Source organism: Chiloscyllium plagiosum, unplaced genomic scaffold (assembly GCF_037043375.1).
Source record: "Chiloscyllium plagiosum isolate Xiang-an unplaced genomic scaffold, Cpla_swu_hap1 HiC_scaffold_2, whole genome shotgun sequence".
Lineage (NCBI taxonomy): Eukaryota > Metazoa > Chordata > Chondrichthyes > Orectolobiformes > Hemiscylliidae > Chiloscyllium > Chiloscyllium plagiosum.
The window spans coordinates 66320832-66336444 of NW_028270140.1; the positions used below are offsets into that span (position 1 = coordinate 66320832).

General features: G+C 40.0%; 1 protein-coding gene across 1 annotated transcript in view; it reads left to right on the forward strand.

Moving 5' to 3' along the window:
* LOC122561580 (fructose-1,6-bisphosphatase isozyme 2-like) overlaps nucleotides 1-15613 on the forward strand; it is a 55894-nt gene that overhangs the window by 24764 nt on the left and 15517 nt on the right. Inside the window, exons 4-5 of the mRNA XM_043713401.2 lie at nucleotides 6148-6288; nucleotides 9403-9540. Coding sequence (XP_043569336.1) covers nucleotides 6148-6288; nucleotides 9403-9540 — 279 coding nt within the window. The remainder of the gene's footprint in view (nucleotides 1-6147; nucleotides 6289-9402; nucleotides 9541-15613) is intronic.

The following is a 15613-nucleotide window of genomic DNA, read 5'->3' on the forward strand; positions in this document are numbered from 1 at the left end:
CTGTCTGAGGTCCTTCTGCCAAAGTTAAACTGGGATCTGTTCAGTTATCAGATCTTCCTGCTGTCTCAAATTATGTAAAATCCAGTTCAGGTAAGAGATGTCTTTGGTTTATTTAGATAGAGTCAAACTCTATTGTTTGTTTTCTTGATATGCTACTGTACAGAACTCAACTGCACTTGTGATTATGTATATTATATAAATTTATTTTTTATGAATAATGTATAGCTTTGTAATAAAAAGTGTCATTGTTTCATTGCACGGAAACAGACCCTTCGGTCCAACCCGTCCATGCCAACCAGATATCCCAACCCAATCTATTCCCACCTGCCAGCACCCGGCCCATATCCCTCCAAACCCTTCCTATTCAAATACCCATCCAAATGCCTCTTAAATGTTGCAACTGTACCAGCCTCCACCACATCCTCTGGCAGCTTATTCCATACACGTACCACCCTCTGTGTGAAAAGGTTGCCCCTTAGGTCTCTTTTATATTTTACCCCTCTCACCCTAAACCTATGCCCTCTAGATCTGGACTCCACGACCCCAGGGAAAAGACTTTGTCTATTTATCCTATCCATGCCCCTCATAATTTTGTAAACCTCTATAAGGTCACCCCTCAGCCTCCGATGCTCCAGGGAAAATAGCCCCAGCCTGTTCAGCCTATCCCTATAGCTCAGATCCTCCAAGCCCGGCAACATCCTTGTAAATCTTTTCTGAACCCTTTCAAGTTTCACAACATCGTTCCGATAGGAAGGAGACCAGAATTGCACGCAAAATTCCAACAGTGGCCTAACCAATGTCCTGTACAGCTGCAACATGACCTCCCAACTCCTGTACTCAATACTCTGACCAATAAAGGAAAGCATACCAAACGCCTTTTTCACTATCCTATCTACCTGCGATTCCACTTTCAAGGAGCTGTGAATCTGCACTCCAAGGTCTCTTTGTTCAGCAACACTCTCTAGGACCTTACCATTAAGTGTATAAGTCCTGCTAAGATTTGCTTTCCCAAAATGTAGTTTTATCTGAATTAAACTCCATCTGCCACTTCTCAGCCTATTGGCCCATCTGGTCAAGATCCTGTTGTTATCTGAGGTAACCCTCTTCTCTGTCCACTACACCTCCAATTTTGGTGTCATCTGCAAACTTACTAACTGTACCTCTTGTGCTCGCATCCAAATCATTTATGTAAATGATAAAAAGTAGAGGACCCAGCTCCGATCCTTGTGGCACTCCATTGGTCACAGACCTCCAGTCTGAAAAACAACCCTCCACCACCACCCTCGGTCTTCTACCTTTGAGCCAGTTCTGTATCCAAATGGCTAGTTCTCCCTGTATTCCATGAGATCCAACCTTGCTAATCAGTCTCCCATGGGGAACCCTGTCGAACGCCTTACTGAAGTCCATATAGATCACATCTACTGCTCTGCCCTCATCAATCTTCTTTGTTACTTCTTCAAAAAAACTCAATCAAGTTTGTGAGACGTGATTTCTCACACACAAAGCCATGTTGACTATCCCAAATCAGTCCTTGCCTTTCCAAATACATGTACATCCTGTCCCTCAGGATTCCCTCCAACAACTTGCCCACCACCGAGGTCAGGCTCACTGGTCTATAGTTCCCTGGCTTGTCTTTACCGCCCTTCTTAAACAGTGGCACCACTTTGCCAACCTCCAGTCTTCCGGCATCTCACCTGTGACTATCAATGATACAAATATCTCAGCCAGAGGCCCAGCAATCACTTCTCTAGCTTCCCACAGAGTTCTCGGGTACACCTGATTAGGTCCTGGGGATTTATCCACTTTTAACCATTTCAAGACATCCAGCACTTCCTCCTCTGTAAGCTGGACATTTTTCAAGATGTCACCATCTATTTCCCTACAGTCTATATCTTCCATATCCTTTTCCACAGCAAATACTGATGCAAAATATTCATTTAGTATCTCCCCCATTTTCTGTGGCCGCCTTGCTGATCTTTGAGGGGCCCTATTCTCTCCCTAGTTATCCTTTTGTCCTTAATATATTTGTAAAACCCCTTTGGATTCTCCTTAATTCTATTTGTCAAAGCTATCTCATGTCCCCGTTTTGCCCTCCTGATTTCCCTCTTAAGTATACTCCTACTTTCTTTATACTCTTCGAAGGATTCACTCGATCTATCCTGTCTATACCTGACATATGCTTCCTTCTTTTTCTTAGCCAAACCCTCAATTTCTTTAGTCATCCAGCATTCCCTATACCTACCAGCCTTCCCTTTCACCCTGACAGGAATATACTTTCTCTGGATTCTTGTTATCTCATTTCTAAAGGCTTCCCATTTTCCAGTCGTCCCTTTACCTGCGAACATCTGCCTCCAATCAGCTTTTGAAAGTTCTTGCCTAATACCGTCAAAATTGGCCTTTCTCCAGCTTAGAACTTCAACTTTTAGATCTGATCTATTCTTTTCCATCACTATTTTAAAACAAGTAGAATTACGGTCGCTGGCCCCAAAGTGCTCCCCCACTGACACCTCAGTCACCTGCCCTGCCTTATTTTCCAAGAGTAGGTCATGTTTTGCACCTTCTCCAGTTGGTACATCCACATACTGAATCAGAAAGTTGTCTTGTACGCACTTAAGAAATTTCTTTCCATCTAAACCTTTAACACTATAGCAGTCCCAGTCGATATTTGGAAAGTTAAAATCCCCTACCATAACTACCCCATTATTCTTACAGATAGCTGACATCTCCTTACAAGTTTGTTTCTCAATTTCCCTCTGACTATTGGGGGGTCTATAATACAATCCCAAAAAGGTGATCATCCCTTTCTTATTTCTCATTTCAACCCAAATAACTTCCCTGGATGTATTTCCAGGAATATTCTCCCTCAGCACAGCTGTAATTATCAAAAATGCCACTCCCCCTCCTCTCTATAGCACCTGTAACCTGAAGCAATCAGCAACCCTGACACAGCACTGCAAACTTGGCTAGTTAGCCCTCCTCAGCCCTTCACATGGTCAGTGTGGGGATTGAACCCACAACCTCGGTGTTAATAGCACCACATGCTAACCAGCTGAGTTAACCAACCAACACCTTGTTGAGTAGCTAAACGTTAAAATCTGAAACAGAATTTGGTTCAATCCAAGATGTCTGCAGAGTTATTTGACCTTACTACTTTTGGTGTCAACACCTCTTGGAGGGTTTAAAAGGTTAAAAAAATCCATTTCTGTAAGTATTTGTGGGATTAGAATTGAGCTATAAGTCCTCTCTTCTTCCCATGGTTACATAGTCTACTGACTAGGCTTGCATGCAGATAATAGGCCCATTTTTTGAGGGACCAGAGGGTGGTGTTTGTAGAATTGCAATCCAGCAAGTTATTGTCTTTGGGAGAGGAATGACAAGAGGAGGAACAGAAAGAGCTCTGAATCCGCACAAGTTGATGACAGGAAGCATCAGTCAAGGTCATGACAGCTAGGCTGTTTCAACATGGACAGTGATGAGCAGCTTCTGGCTGAATATTGCCATTGCTTAATATCATACAAAGTCCGATGTCAGCTGTGCCATTGTAGGGAGGAAGCTAAAGAAGTCACGTACAACATACACGAGATTGCAAACCTTTTTATAATTATTTGAATAGCAGAAGCTTGAAAGCTGATTTGATGTGTGTTCTCACCGGGGAGATATGGTGTTCGAAATAACAAGACAATAAAATAATTCCGTTCAATCCAATTCAAAAACAGATTTTAAAAAAACACCAAGAAATGAGATGTTATTATAAAGTACAGATAAAATAATTGGATTCCTGGTGGTGACATTACACCCAAAGAGCTTATTAAAAAGACTTGATAAAAACCAGCAAAAATATAGTAAGAGCAGCAAAGAGACCTAAGAGAGGGTTATAAAATCATGAGGAGCATGGATAGGGTAAATAGACAAGATCGTTTGACTGGAGTGAGGGAATCCAGAACTAGAGAGCATAGTTTAGGGTGAAAGGGGAAAAATTTAAAAGGGACCTAAGGGGCATCTTCTTCATGCAGATGGTGGGACATGTATAGAATGAGCTGCCCGAGGCTGGTACAATAACAACATTTAAAAGGCATCTCAATGGGTATATGAATAGGAAGGATTTAAAGGGATATGGGCCAGATGCTGGCAATTTTCAAGATGTCACCATCTATTTCTTGACATTCTATATCTTCCATGTCCTTTTCCACAGTAAACACTGATACAAAATACTTGGTTAGTATCTCCCCATCTCCTGTGGTTGCATACATCGGCTGCCTTGCTGATCTTTGAGGGGCCCTATGCTATCCCTAGTTACCCTTTTGTCCTTAATGTCTTTGCAGAATCCCTTTGGATTCTCCTTAACCCTATTTGCCAAAGCTATGTCATGTCCTTTTTGCCCTCCTGCTTTCCCTCTTAAGTATACTCTTACTGCCTTTATATTTTTCTAAGGATTCACATGATCTATCCTGTCTATACCTGACATATGCTTCCTTCTTTTTCTTAACCAAAATGTCAATTTCTTTAGTCATCCAGCATTTCCTACACCTACCAGCCTTTCCTTTCACCTGAACAGGAATATACTGTCTCATAGCAAGAGTGTCTATGGATAGCTAAAAAGAAAGAGTTGTAAAGTGAGAGTTGGTCCTTTAGAGGGTGAGAGTGGGGAGTTAATATTAGATAATGAAGTAATGATGGATATAATGAATAAATATTTTATTCTATCTTCACTTTAAAGGATACAAAACACATCCCACTATCCCACTGTAAATGAGAAGGTTTGAGGAAAAGAGGAACTTAGTGAAATTAAATAATTACAGAAATGATATTGAGTAAACTGATGGACCTGCGGGTTGATAAGTCTCTAGGTGTGAATTGACTTCATCCTGGGGTTTTAAAAGAAATGGCTAATGAGGTAGTAAATGCATTGATATTAATTTTGTGAAATTCTCTAAATTCTTGAAAAGTTCATAAGTATAAATCCTCCATTCAAGAAGAGAGGGAAACAGAAAGCTGGAAACTAAAGGCCTATTAGCTTGACATCATAGGGAAGCTGTTAGAATTGATCATGTTAAGTTATAACTGGACACTTGGAAAAACACAAAGTAAGGGGGAAGAGTCAGCAAAGCTTGACGAAAGGGAAATTATATGGAATTCTTTGAAGGAGTAATATACACTGTGGATAAAGGGAGCCTAATGATGCACTACACTTAAACTTCCAGAAGGAATATGACAAGATGCCACATAAAAAATACGATGCAAAGTAAGGAGCTGGAGACTATACCTAAACAGCTTTATTCAGATTGACAGGATGTCAAAAATGTAGTACTACATGGGTCTGTACTGGGCTGTCAAATATTTACAATTCATACCAGTGAGAAGATGAATGGGATAGTGACTACATTTGCAGATGACACAAAGAAACATGGAAAGATGACATAACAAGGATGCAGATTGATTTAGTGAGCAAAAATCTAGAAGATGGAGTAAAAATTTGAAATTATTCATTTTGACAGCAAGTTTAATAAAGCAGAGTGTTATTTACATGAGGAGAGACTGCAGAATTCTGAGGTGTAATGAATGCCGGAATTCTAGCTCATGAGTTACTATAGTATGCACGTACGATGAGTGATTAAGAAGGCTCATGGAATACCATCCTTTCTCACAACATGAATTGAACATAAAAATAAGGCAAGTATGCCTCAGTTATACAGGTCATTAGTGAGACCCCCATCTCAAATGCTGTGTGCATATTTGGTCTCCTTATCTGAGGAAGGTTGTAAATGTGTTGGAGGCAAGTCCAAGGAGACATACTAGATTAAGGAAAGATTGGACAGGCTGGGCTTGCTTTCACTGAATCCTACAAGAGTCTCTGATGAAAATCACATGGATGTACGAATGTGCTGTTGCTGACCAGAGTATAATTAAAGTTAGATACTCAGACTGGAATTCTGAATCTCTTTCTAAATGCAGTAGCTGGCAACTTTGTTATGACTTCACTTAAAACAAAAATACACTTAACACGTATCACTGAAAGTCATATGATCCTTGTACAAGAATTGTTAGTCATGATTGCTCAATCATTAAGTTTTGCTGGGTTTATGGAAATTGTTACTTGAAGAGTGAATAGATTCCACTGTAACTGACCATTTGTTTTGCCTTCGCTAGGACTCTGGAGAGCAGCCTACTGAAAATCTTGCTCTTCAACCTGGACGAACAATGGTGGCCGCTGGATATGCACTGTATGGCAGTGCTACTCTAGTAGCGCTCTCTACAGGACAAGGTGTCAACTTCTTCATGTTGGATCCAGTATGTAATTCATGTTGATCAAAGAATTATCACAATTTCTGATCTGATGCATATGTGCAAATATTTGTAACAGTTGAATGACATATTGCACCATAATTACTTTTGCATCATTCTGTGATTGGAAATCAGGTAAGGGTATAAGAACGCAAGTTACTTGCGAGAGTAGGACGTCAATTCAGGTTCCAACTAAACATTAATAAAGAATTCAGTGAAAGAAAATACTGTTTATAAGGTGCTGGAAGCAAGAATGTAGAATTGGACCTCATACCATCCCACAATCTTTCATTGGAACACAACAAACAAATTAAAATATTCTTGGTTAAATCAGGATGCATTTTTCCACACTTTCTTTATACTTCCATTTGCTTTCCTTGCTGTTTCTCCCATCATACACAACACTATCACTATCACCAGGAGATACACAGGAAAGTATAATGAAACCTGCAGCTAATTTTCTGCCTTTTCTATGAGTAGAGGTGAGGATGTGCCTGAATGCAAACTACCTCTTCCCCAAAAGATTAACCGCATTAGTCTTCAAGCATTCTGCTTCCTTCTTTATATTACATTTATTAAGATGGGATAAAACCCTTACTGAATATTTGTTTCCCATTATTCCCAAACTACTTGCAGCATACTGCCATTTCTTTTTCAATGGCCAATTGCTGAATGTCCTAAACCATATATTCATGCTCAGTTAGCTGGACAGTTGGTTTATGAAGCAGTGCGATGCCAACAGCATGGGTTCAATTCCATCACTGGCAGAAGTTACCATGAAGGACTCTCTCTCTCTCAACCTCACCAGAGATTTGGGTGTCCTCAGGTTAAATCACCACCAATCATCTCTCTCTAATGAGAGAGCAGCTCTATGATTTGGTAAGACTATGGCAATACAATTCAATGTTCATGTTAAGGCAGAGGTAAATAGATTCTTTTGGACCAGGGAATTAAAAGTTATTTGAATTAAATGTTGATGTGGAATTCAAAATGCAAGCAGATCAACAATAATTTTATTGAATGAAAGTGCAGGGTTGAGGGGCCAAATGGCCCACCCCTGCTTCTAATTCCTGTGCTTGTTTGTTCTTACTGAACAGGCTATAAGGAGGTTTTAAATTTTTTCACCCACTTGGATTGGAAGGGGAGGGGTGCCTTAAAAGTGATGTTTCCTCAAGTGCTGTGGAGTTTTGTGAATGTGCATTTGACATCAATGACACTCTACTTGTGTAAGGTATGGATCACAAAAGGTTAGTATGCAGATCCAGCAAGTAACTAGGGAGGTAATAGAATGTTATCATTTATTGTGAAGGGAATTGAATGCAAAAGTAGGAAGGTTGTGCTTCACTTCTTCAAGATAATGTTGAGATCACATCTACAGTACCATGTACAATCTTGGTCACTTCTTTTAATAAAGATTGTAAATGCATTTGAAGCATGTTATAAGAAATTTTACCAGACTAATATCTAGAATAAATGGGTTATCTTAAGCGGAAAGGTTAGACGAGCTTAGATTCACTCATGGAATGTGCTTTTCCAGCACCACACTCTTCAACTTAGATTCACTGGAGTCTAGAAGAGAAAAAAGCAACTTGAAATGGAATCATATTGAGTTGAGGGCGGCACGGTGGCTCAGTGGTTAGCACTGCTCCCTCACAGCACCAGGGTCCCAGGTTCGATTCCAGCCTCGGGCAACTGTCTGTGTGGAGTTTGCACGTTTCTCCCCGTGTCTGCGTGGGTTTCCTCCGGTTTCCTCCCACAATCCAAAGATGTGCAGGTTAGGTGAATTGGCCATGCTAAATTGCTCATAGTGTTAGGTGCATTAGTCAGAGGGAAATGATTTTGGGTGGATTACTCTTTGGAGGGTCGGGTTGGGCTGAAGGACCTGTTTCCACACTGTAGGGAATATATATAATATCTGAGAGGTCTTGACAGTTGAATGTGCAGAATCAAGTAATAGGCATCACTGGTTAAAAATCAGTTAAAATAGAAATGAGGCTTTTTTTTTAAATCTGAGAGGATTGTAAGTTTTTGGCACTCTCTCCCTCAGATGTTAGTTGAAGCAGAATCCTCAAATATTTTTAAGGCAGCAATGTATTAATGCTTGTTCGGCAAGGAGGTTAAGGGTAATCAGAAGTGGGCTGGAATGTAGATCTGAGGGTACAGTCAGATCAGCCAGGATCCTGTTGAGTGGCAGAATATGATTGAACAGCTGAAAGGACCAAGGAGAGGTAAAAGGAATTTAAGCCCCATAAAAATTTGGATAAATGACTGAAGTCTTGGAAAGTCTCCTTGTTCATCCATTCACATCAATCAGTTGTGAACCTCAGTTCAGAATAAAATTTAAAACCATGCATAAATATGAAGCATGCAGCCTCATTGTGATATTTAAATTGCCAGACTGCTTCCTGGGAACAGGTTAATTGTCCACTCATGCACCAAACCCCAACAAGTCTCCACTGGGAGATTGGTTAGGTGGGTGTTGGAATTCAGATTTCCAAGACTTCAGTCATTTATCCAAATTTTTTATGGGGCTTAAATTCTTTTTACCTCTCCTTCCTCCCCATGACTCCTACCTGCACCACCACCACCTTGGGCAAATCATCAGGCAAAAGTCATTGTGAACAGTTAAAACAAACAATGAGCATTCAACAAGGCCCTGGACAACGCCAACTAGGTACATCACAATGGCATCACAAGAAGGAGGCAACATCCACAGGAAAAGAAGAGGAAAACAGAGATAAAAAAGACAAAATGTTAATAGACAATGGATTCCCTGTTAATTTATGGTTTTCTTTTTCAGCTATAAGTGAACATTCGCTGAGGCATTCTGGCACCAAATACATATTATCATGTCTTATTTCTGTTGCATATCTTGTCAAACAAATCCTAAAACTAATATTTATTAAAATACATAACACCAATTAAAATTCTCTTAGTTTCATATGTTAATGAATAATTCTGTCAGTGGTTGAACAAATATAAATTCCATTCGGATTAATTACAATCAGTTAAACCCAAAAGAACAATAAAACCTTAATTACTACAAGTTCCTGGGCTATGATTCTATCTAACTAAAACTTGTATTCTTGACCACTGTTATAATTCTCTTCTTTTATTTAGGCTGTAGGTGAGTTTATTCTTGTGGAAAGGAACGTGAAAATAAAGAAGAAAGGAAAAATATACAGTCTGAATGAGGGTTATGCCCAATACTTCGATCCTGCACTCACTGAATATATACAGAAGAAAAAATTCCCTGAGGTATGAATTTTTAATATGCTTAAGCAAAATTCTAGTAATTTTTCAAAATACAAAGCTAACAGTTCAAATTGATTAAGTCTGGCCAAAGCATGTATCTACTACATTTGAAAACAACTCTACTCATTTCTGATTTTTAGACCTTTTCTAACAGTCACATAAGATGTTATTTGTGACATTTGATGAGAGCTGTTTCAGCAGTGTGGCTGGGCAGAAACCTAATGGAAGGGATCAAAGGATTCTTGGAAATCATGGACACCAATATGAGAGCTGTCGACATGTTGGAGAGGACAGGTTTAGAGATAGATGTGAGTTTAGAAAAGAGAGAGGTCAAGGTGGTGAGTCTCTGACAGAGACTCAGCAAGTTGCTCTTCAGGACAGGGAGCTGCAGGCTAGAGGGAAGGGAGGATGATATTTGCCAAGGGGGCAACAGTACCTGCAAAGTGAGGTGGGATATGGCAAAGCATGACGGGAAGGAGGTCATGCAAAGAGGTTCGTCCACATTCAGAAACATCCTGACATCAATTGGGGGAAGCAGGGAACCACATTTGGCATGGTCACCTCATAGTCAGGAGTTGGAAGGATAAGTGAGCAGGAACAAGTTCATTAGACAGTGTGACAAACTCATTCATTGCAAATCTTTTAGAGACATGGACCAGGAAAAGAATAAGGATGTTGGGACAGCTGGAGATCAGACAACTACTCAGTTTCTTCTGCCTCTATCTCCCACAATGTCTTAGTGTAGTTCCTGGTTCTGCAGCCAGAATGGAGGGAGCTTGCTAAGCTGTGGGGTCCATTGGACTGGAGGTTTGATTGGACGACCTGGGGGGCATTGTCTGGACGAGCCAAGTCGACCTGCTTGGGTATAACTTCCAAGGAATACCACCTGGAGAGTGTCCTGAATGGAAACTTCTGAGAGAGCTGTGTCTGGTTCTTCTTCTGGTTGGTCCATGTGAAGAGTAGAAAAGTGTGGTGCTGGGAAAGCACATCAGGTCAGGCAGCATCTGAGGAGCATGAGAATCGATGTTTCGAGCAGAAGCAGATGCTGCCTGGCCTGCTGTGCTTTTCCAGCACCACACTTTTTGACTCTGATCTCCAGCATCTGCAGTCCTCACTTTCTCCATAGGAAGAATGGCCTTTTAAGAAGGTGCAGGCAATAGACGCTGGTCCATTGGCGGAAATCCATTGAGTAACAAGTTGTTCTGGGAGTGGTGGGTGGTAAGCTGGGGATAGAAACAGACGTGATAGACACTATAGTTTTGATAAGGCATAATGAAAAATCCTGATAGACCTTGCAGTGATAATTCCTTCAAAACAACTCGGTGCGACTTAGATTTATCCACAAAAAAAGTCGTGAGATTCTGCCTTTAATGTTTAAATTATGCAGCAGCCTGGTTTTCTCTGTTTCTACTTCACTGGCATACATTTGGCGGAAGTGCTTTGAAAATCCAATTTAAAGATATTAAATTTACACACCCCAGGTGGTATTCCTTGGAAGTTATGTCCAGGCAGGTCCACTTGTATCAAGCAGAAGACGCTTGGCATGGCTGGCTCATCCAGACACAAATGCCCCCAAGATTGTCCAATCAAACCTCCAGTCCAATGGGTTCCACTGCTTGGCAGGCTCCCTCTATTCTCGCTACAGAACCAGGAATTACATTTGGTGAAGCTACAGTAAAAGAAATCAGGAGCTGCTCAAGGAAATTACTGCTGTTAATGTGGATAAAATAATAGTTCAGCCCCAACTGGTACACTATGTAAGGATGTGAAGAACTCAGCGAGGGTGCAAATGAGATTTACTGGAATGTACCAAGATTTTAGTTCTGTGAACGAATGTAATTACAGCAGAAAATAATAAGGCAAATGTGATACATGTGTTTAGATTCATGAAATGTTTTGATAGAGGAAATAAATAATTTGGGTGGCATCAGATTAGATATATATTTAATGGCAAAAGAATTAGAGGCAACATAAAGAGAAGACATTTCTGCTATGAGTTTGGAATGTGGTGTCTAAAAGGGTAAAGTGTGGAAGTAAATTCAGAAAATCTTACAAAATCAAAGTGAAGAAGCAGCACAGGCATGATAGATAAAGTTACTTCCTTTTGTGCTGTATAATTCTATGTCAGTCTATGAAAGTTAATCATTCAATTCAATAAAATGAGATGAACTCAAATAAATGGATGCTTCCTGTTGTCAGTATGGCATACCAGAAACTTCTTGAAGAGAGAAAACTTGAGGCTAACTGTTTCAGGGTGGGGTGTGGTTTCTGCCTCTGGAGTAAAAGTTGAGGGACAGCCAGCTTCTACTTGGCGGGCTTGTCCCACTGCCACTTAGTTGATGTTCGGCTTTTAATTGCCTTGAGGCAGAATCTGTACACTATCTAACACCATGGGCTCTTATCTTACTGAGCAGCTCTTATGCATCACCTTGTCAAAGGCCTTCTGGAAGTCCAAATAGACCTCAAGCAGGACCCAAGGGCACAGCCTTAGAATAAAGGGAAGAAGCTTTAAAACAGAGATGAGGAGAAACTTCTTCAGTCAGAGAGTGGTCAATTTCTGGAATTCATTGCCACATAAGGCAATGGAGGCAAGGTCATTGAGTACATTTAAGACTGAGATAGATAGGTTCTTGATTGTCAAGGGGATCAAAGGTCAGGGGGAGAAAGCAGGAGAATGGGTTTGAGAAATGATTTGAATGATGGAGCAGACTGGTCCTATGCCTGATTGGTCTTGTCTGTAAAGAAGTCCCACTTTCAGGTTTTGCTGGCCAATCAAATGACCTATAGTATTCCAAGGTTATAGTACCAGTGGGAGCATTGACCATTGATGGGACTACATCCCATCCCTATTATTAGCAATTGAGAATGGAACCAGATATGGCAGTAAGTGCAAGACAGGTGGGGATGTGGGTATTTTGTCAGGACCAGGCTGGCAGACCTCATTGAGGAGGACTATGGGGTTGGAGCACCATTATGGACAGAGCTGAGAGGAAGGGAGAGGAAACATGGTGATGGGAAGATATTGAGGGGGCTTTGACACTTTGGATGGGCACTGCCCAGATAGTGAAGCATGGAGTGGGTCTGTCCTGCTGCATGTTAAATCTTATCAGCAGTGAGAAGTGATCCTTAGGTGACCACTTCAGTGCTCTATAGGAAGGTGCTCCTTGACACCAACCTTTACCATTTAGGTATGTGTGAGGGATGGCACGTAGCATGGTGCCACATTTTAAAGTCCCCTCGCAGCATATTTAGCCACCCCATGGAGGTCATACAATCCTGTCCCAGGTAAAGAAAAATATTTAAAAATCATTAGACAATTCAACTTAGCAACTTTTAGAGCAGTTATTAACTTCAGTCTGAGGTTAACTATGGGTGATACCCATCATCAGTATCTAGAAACCTGTTGAAATTATGAAACATAAATGTGTATTAAAAATAGACAATGTATTTTTGTTTCAACTGCTTTCAGTGCTGCTACCGATCTGAGAATGTGTTCCCAGAAATAATTAATTTTTGGCTTTCTTCCATTAATATCACACAGTCCACAAAAAGACTTCCATTCCATATTATCAACGTACCTCAGAATCTGTTATAATTAAATGTAACAACTATCAAGAAATATGCTTGTCAAGTAAACTATTCATTATTCTTTATATCTTCTTTCCTGTATGAGAATGACTTTTTCTGGGTTTCCCATGATTTAGTCTTGTACCACAATGATCATTTGTTGATCATGATCACAAGACTGTTGATCTAAAAGTTATTTTGACATGACCTAGTTCTGTGAGCACCACTCTTATCAGATAGAGAATGGTTAAACTCAATTTTAGTAAAATATCATATTTGCATTTAGCTATTTTAATGCATTAACATGCTGCATACAATTAATTATTTTTAAAATTTAGTTGCAAAAGCAAATAGAAGCAGTCATTCTGCATCAGTAAGATTTCACAAACATTATTTTAGCAGATGTCTTGGCACTAATTCAATGTAATTGACTTTTGCTTACTTTCTCCCTCCTCAGCACATTGGTCAGTAGCTAACGCCTCATCATGTTCACTGGATAGCTCCTTTTTAAAAACCGTGTTACAAAGTTGCACGATATGGAATATAAATGTGTAACTTCATCAACTGGTTATATCTATACATTTTTAAAAATATATTTTTGAAAAGCAAAAATTGTTGACTGAAATCTAAGATGGTGAAAACTCATATCCATCATGGTAGCCAAGTAACATCTCCTTGGCAAGGAGATGGAAGCATCTACAGTGATTATGATCTGCTGAAAGTGTGAACTGACTTTTTGAGATGGAGAATTGAAGGAGTTTATGGCGCAATCATTAAAATTAATAACCTTCCCTATTATGCAGTCATGGTTAGGGAGACATTCTGTGATATGTTCTGTGTCCTAAGGAGTATTTAAACTAAACGAGAGCAAGATTGTCTGATACACCTTTGGTGTGAATTTGGATTTGGGCAGAGAACACAATCAGTTGCCAGAGTGAATGTCTTGCAGTCTGAATGCATCTCTCTCTCTCTCTCTCTGAAACCTCGCTCAAAGCTGTGAGCTCTGTTTGTGAATTGAAAACCAGCCTGAGAATTTTAACGTGTTTCTTTTAAGCTATGAAGCCTGGTATGTAAATGGTGAGAAATTGCAGAGTTCTGAAGTGCAGAAAGCTCTGGGTGAGCTTTCTTTATACATGAATCACAAGATGTGAGTATGCTGACACAGCAAGTAATTAGGAAAGATAAAGTTGTCATAATCTCACCAGACCGTAAGGCTGCTCTCTGGTTAGAGTAAGACAACTGGTGGTGGCTGAACCTGAGGGTCCAACACCTGAGGCAAGGGGAAATGTTGAAAAGCAGAGTCCTTCATGGTAAGCCCAACCAGTGCAGGAATTAAATCCATGCTGTTGGTGTCACTCTATATTCCAAACCAGCCAACTGAACTAATCAATACCTTTGAGCAGATAGCCGTACCCCCTGCCCAATAGAATATTATAATTTATTACAATGGAAATTGAACCCAAAACTCGAGAAGTTAGACAAGAATGTAAATGGAAACAATTCAGTGAAGGTTTACTAGACCAATGCTTGGAATGTATAAGTTATGTTATAAGGAAAGATTCGACAGGTTAGGCCTGTAACAGAGGGAGTTTAGAAGAGTAAGGTTGATACATATGACTCTATGACTCTATATGAGATCCAAGAAGGTCTTGACAAGATGCATTGTGGAAAAGATGCTTCCTTTTGTGGAAAATTATAAAACCAGCAATCATTATTTAAAATTCAAGGGGCAGCCATTTACGACAGGGATGAGGCGAATTTTATCTTCTCAGAGCATTTTGAATCTTTGGAATGCTTTTCCTCAAAATATGGTGAATTTTTTTAAGGCAGAGTTAGATAGATTCTCAATAAGCAAGGAGGCGAAATATTATCAGAGTAATCAGTTCAGTCATGATCTTATTGAATAACTGTGTAGGCATGAGTGCCAAGAGGCTACTCCTCTCCTAAACTGCGCATTCGTATAAAGGCTTCAACCCAGCAAGTGATTAAAGGAGAAGGGGATCTACCAACCATGACTGCAAAGCCAGTGAGAACTGAAACATCCAGATACAGTCGATGAATCTTTTGACTTTATCTTCTATTAAATATTTTATAATTTTGACAGAGGAAGCTCTGGTTTTCTGCGAAGTTGTAGTTTTCTGCATGTTTGGTGTGTGAGTATGTTGGTGTATGTTATTGGGAAGTAGGATGTAATTGAATAGTTAATATTATTTTCTATGTGAGTGGACTTTAGCAATAAAACACTTATCATGTTTAATTGAAGAATACCTGTCTAGTTTAATTCACACATATTGTACATAATGAATAGAAGCTTTGACAAAGGGTCAGTTAGACTCGAAACGTCAGCTCTTGTCTCTCCTTCCAAATGTTGCCAGACCTGCTGAGATTTTCCAGCATTTTCTCTTTTGGTTGTACATAATGAACTACGTTCTGCATGGGTAATATGGCAAGGTGGTTCAGTGGTTAGCTCTGCTGTCTCACAGCACCAGGGACCCAGGGTTCGATTCCA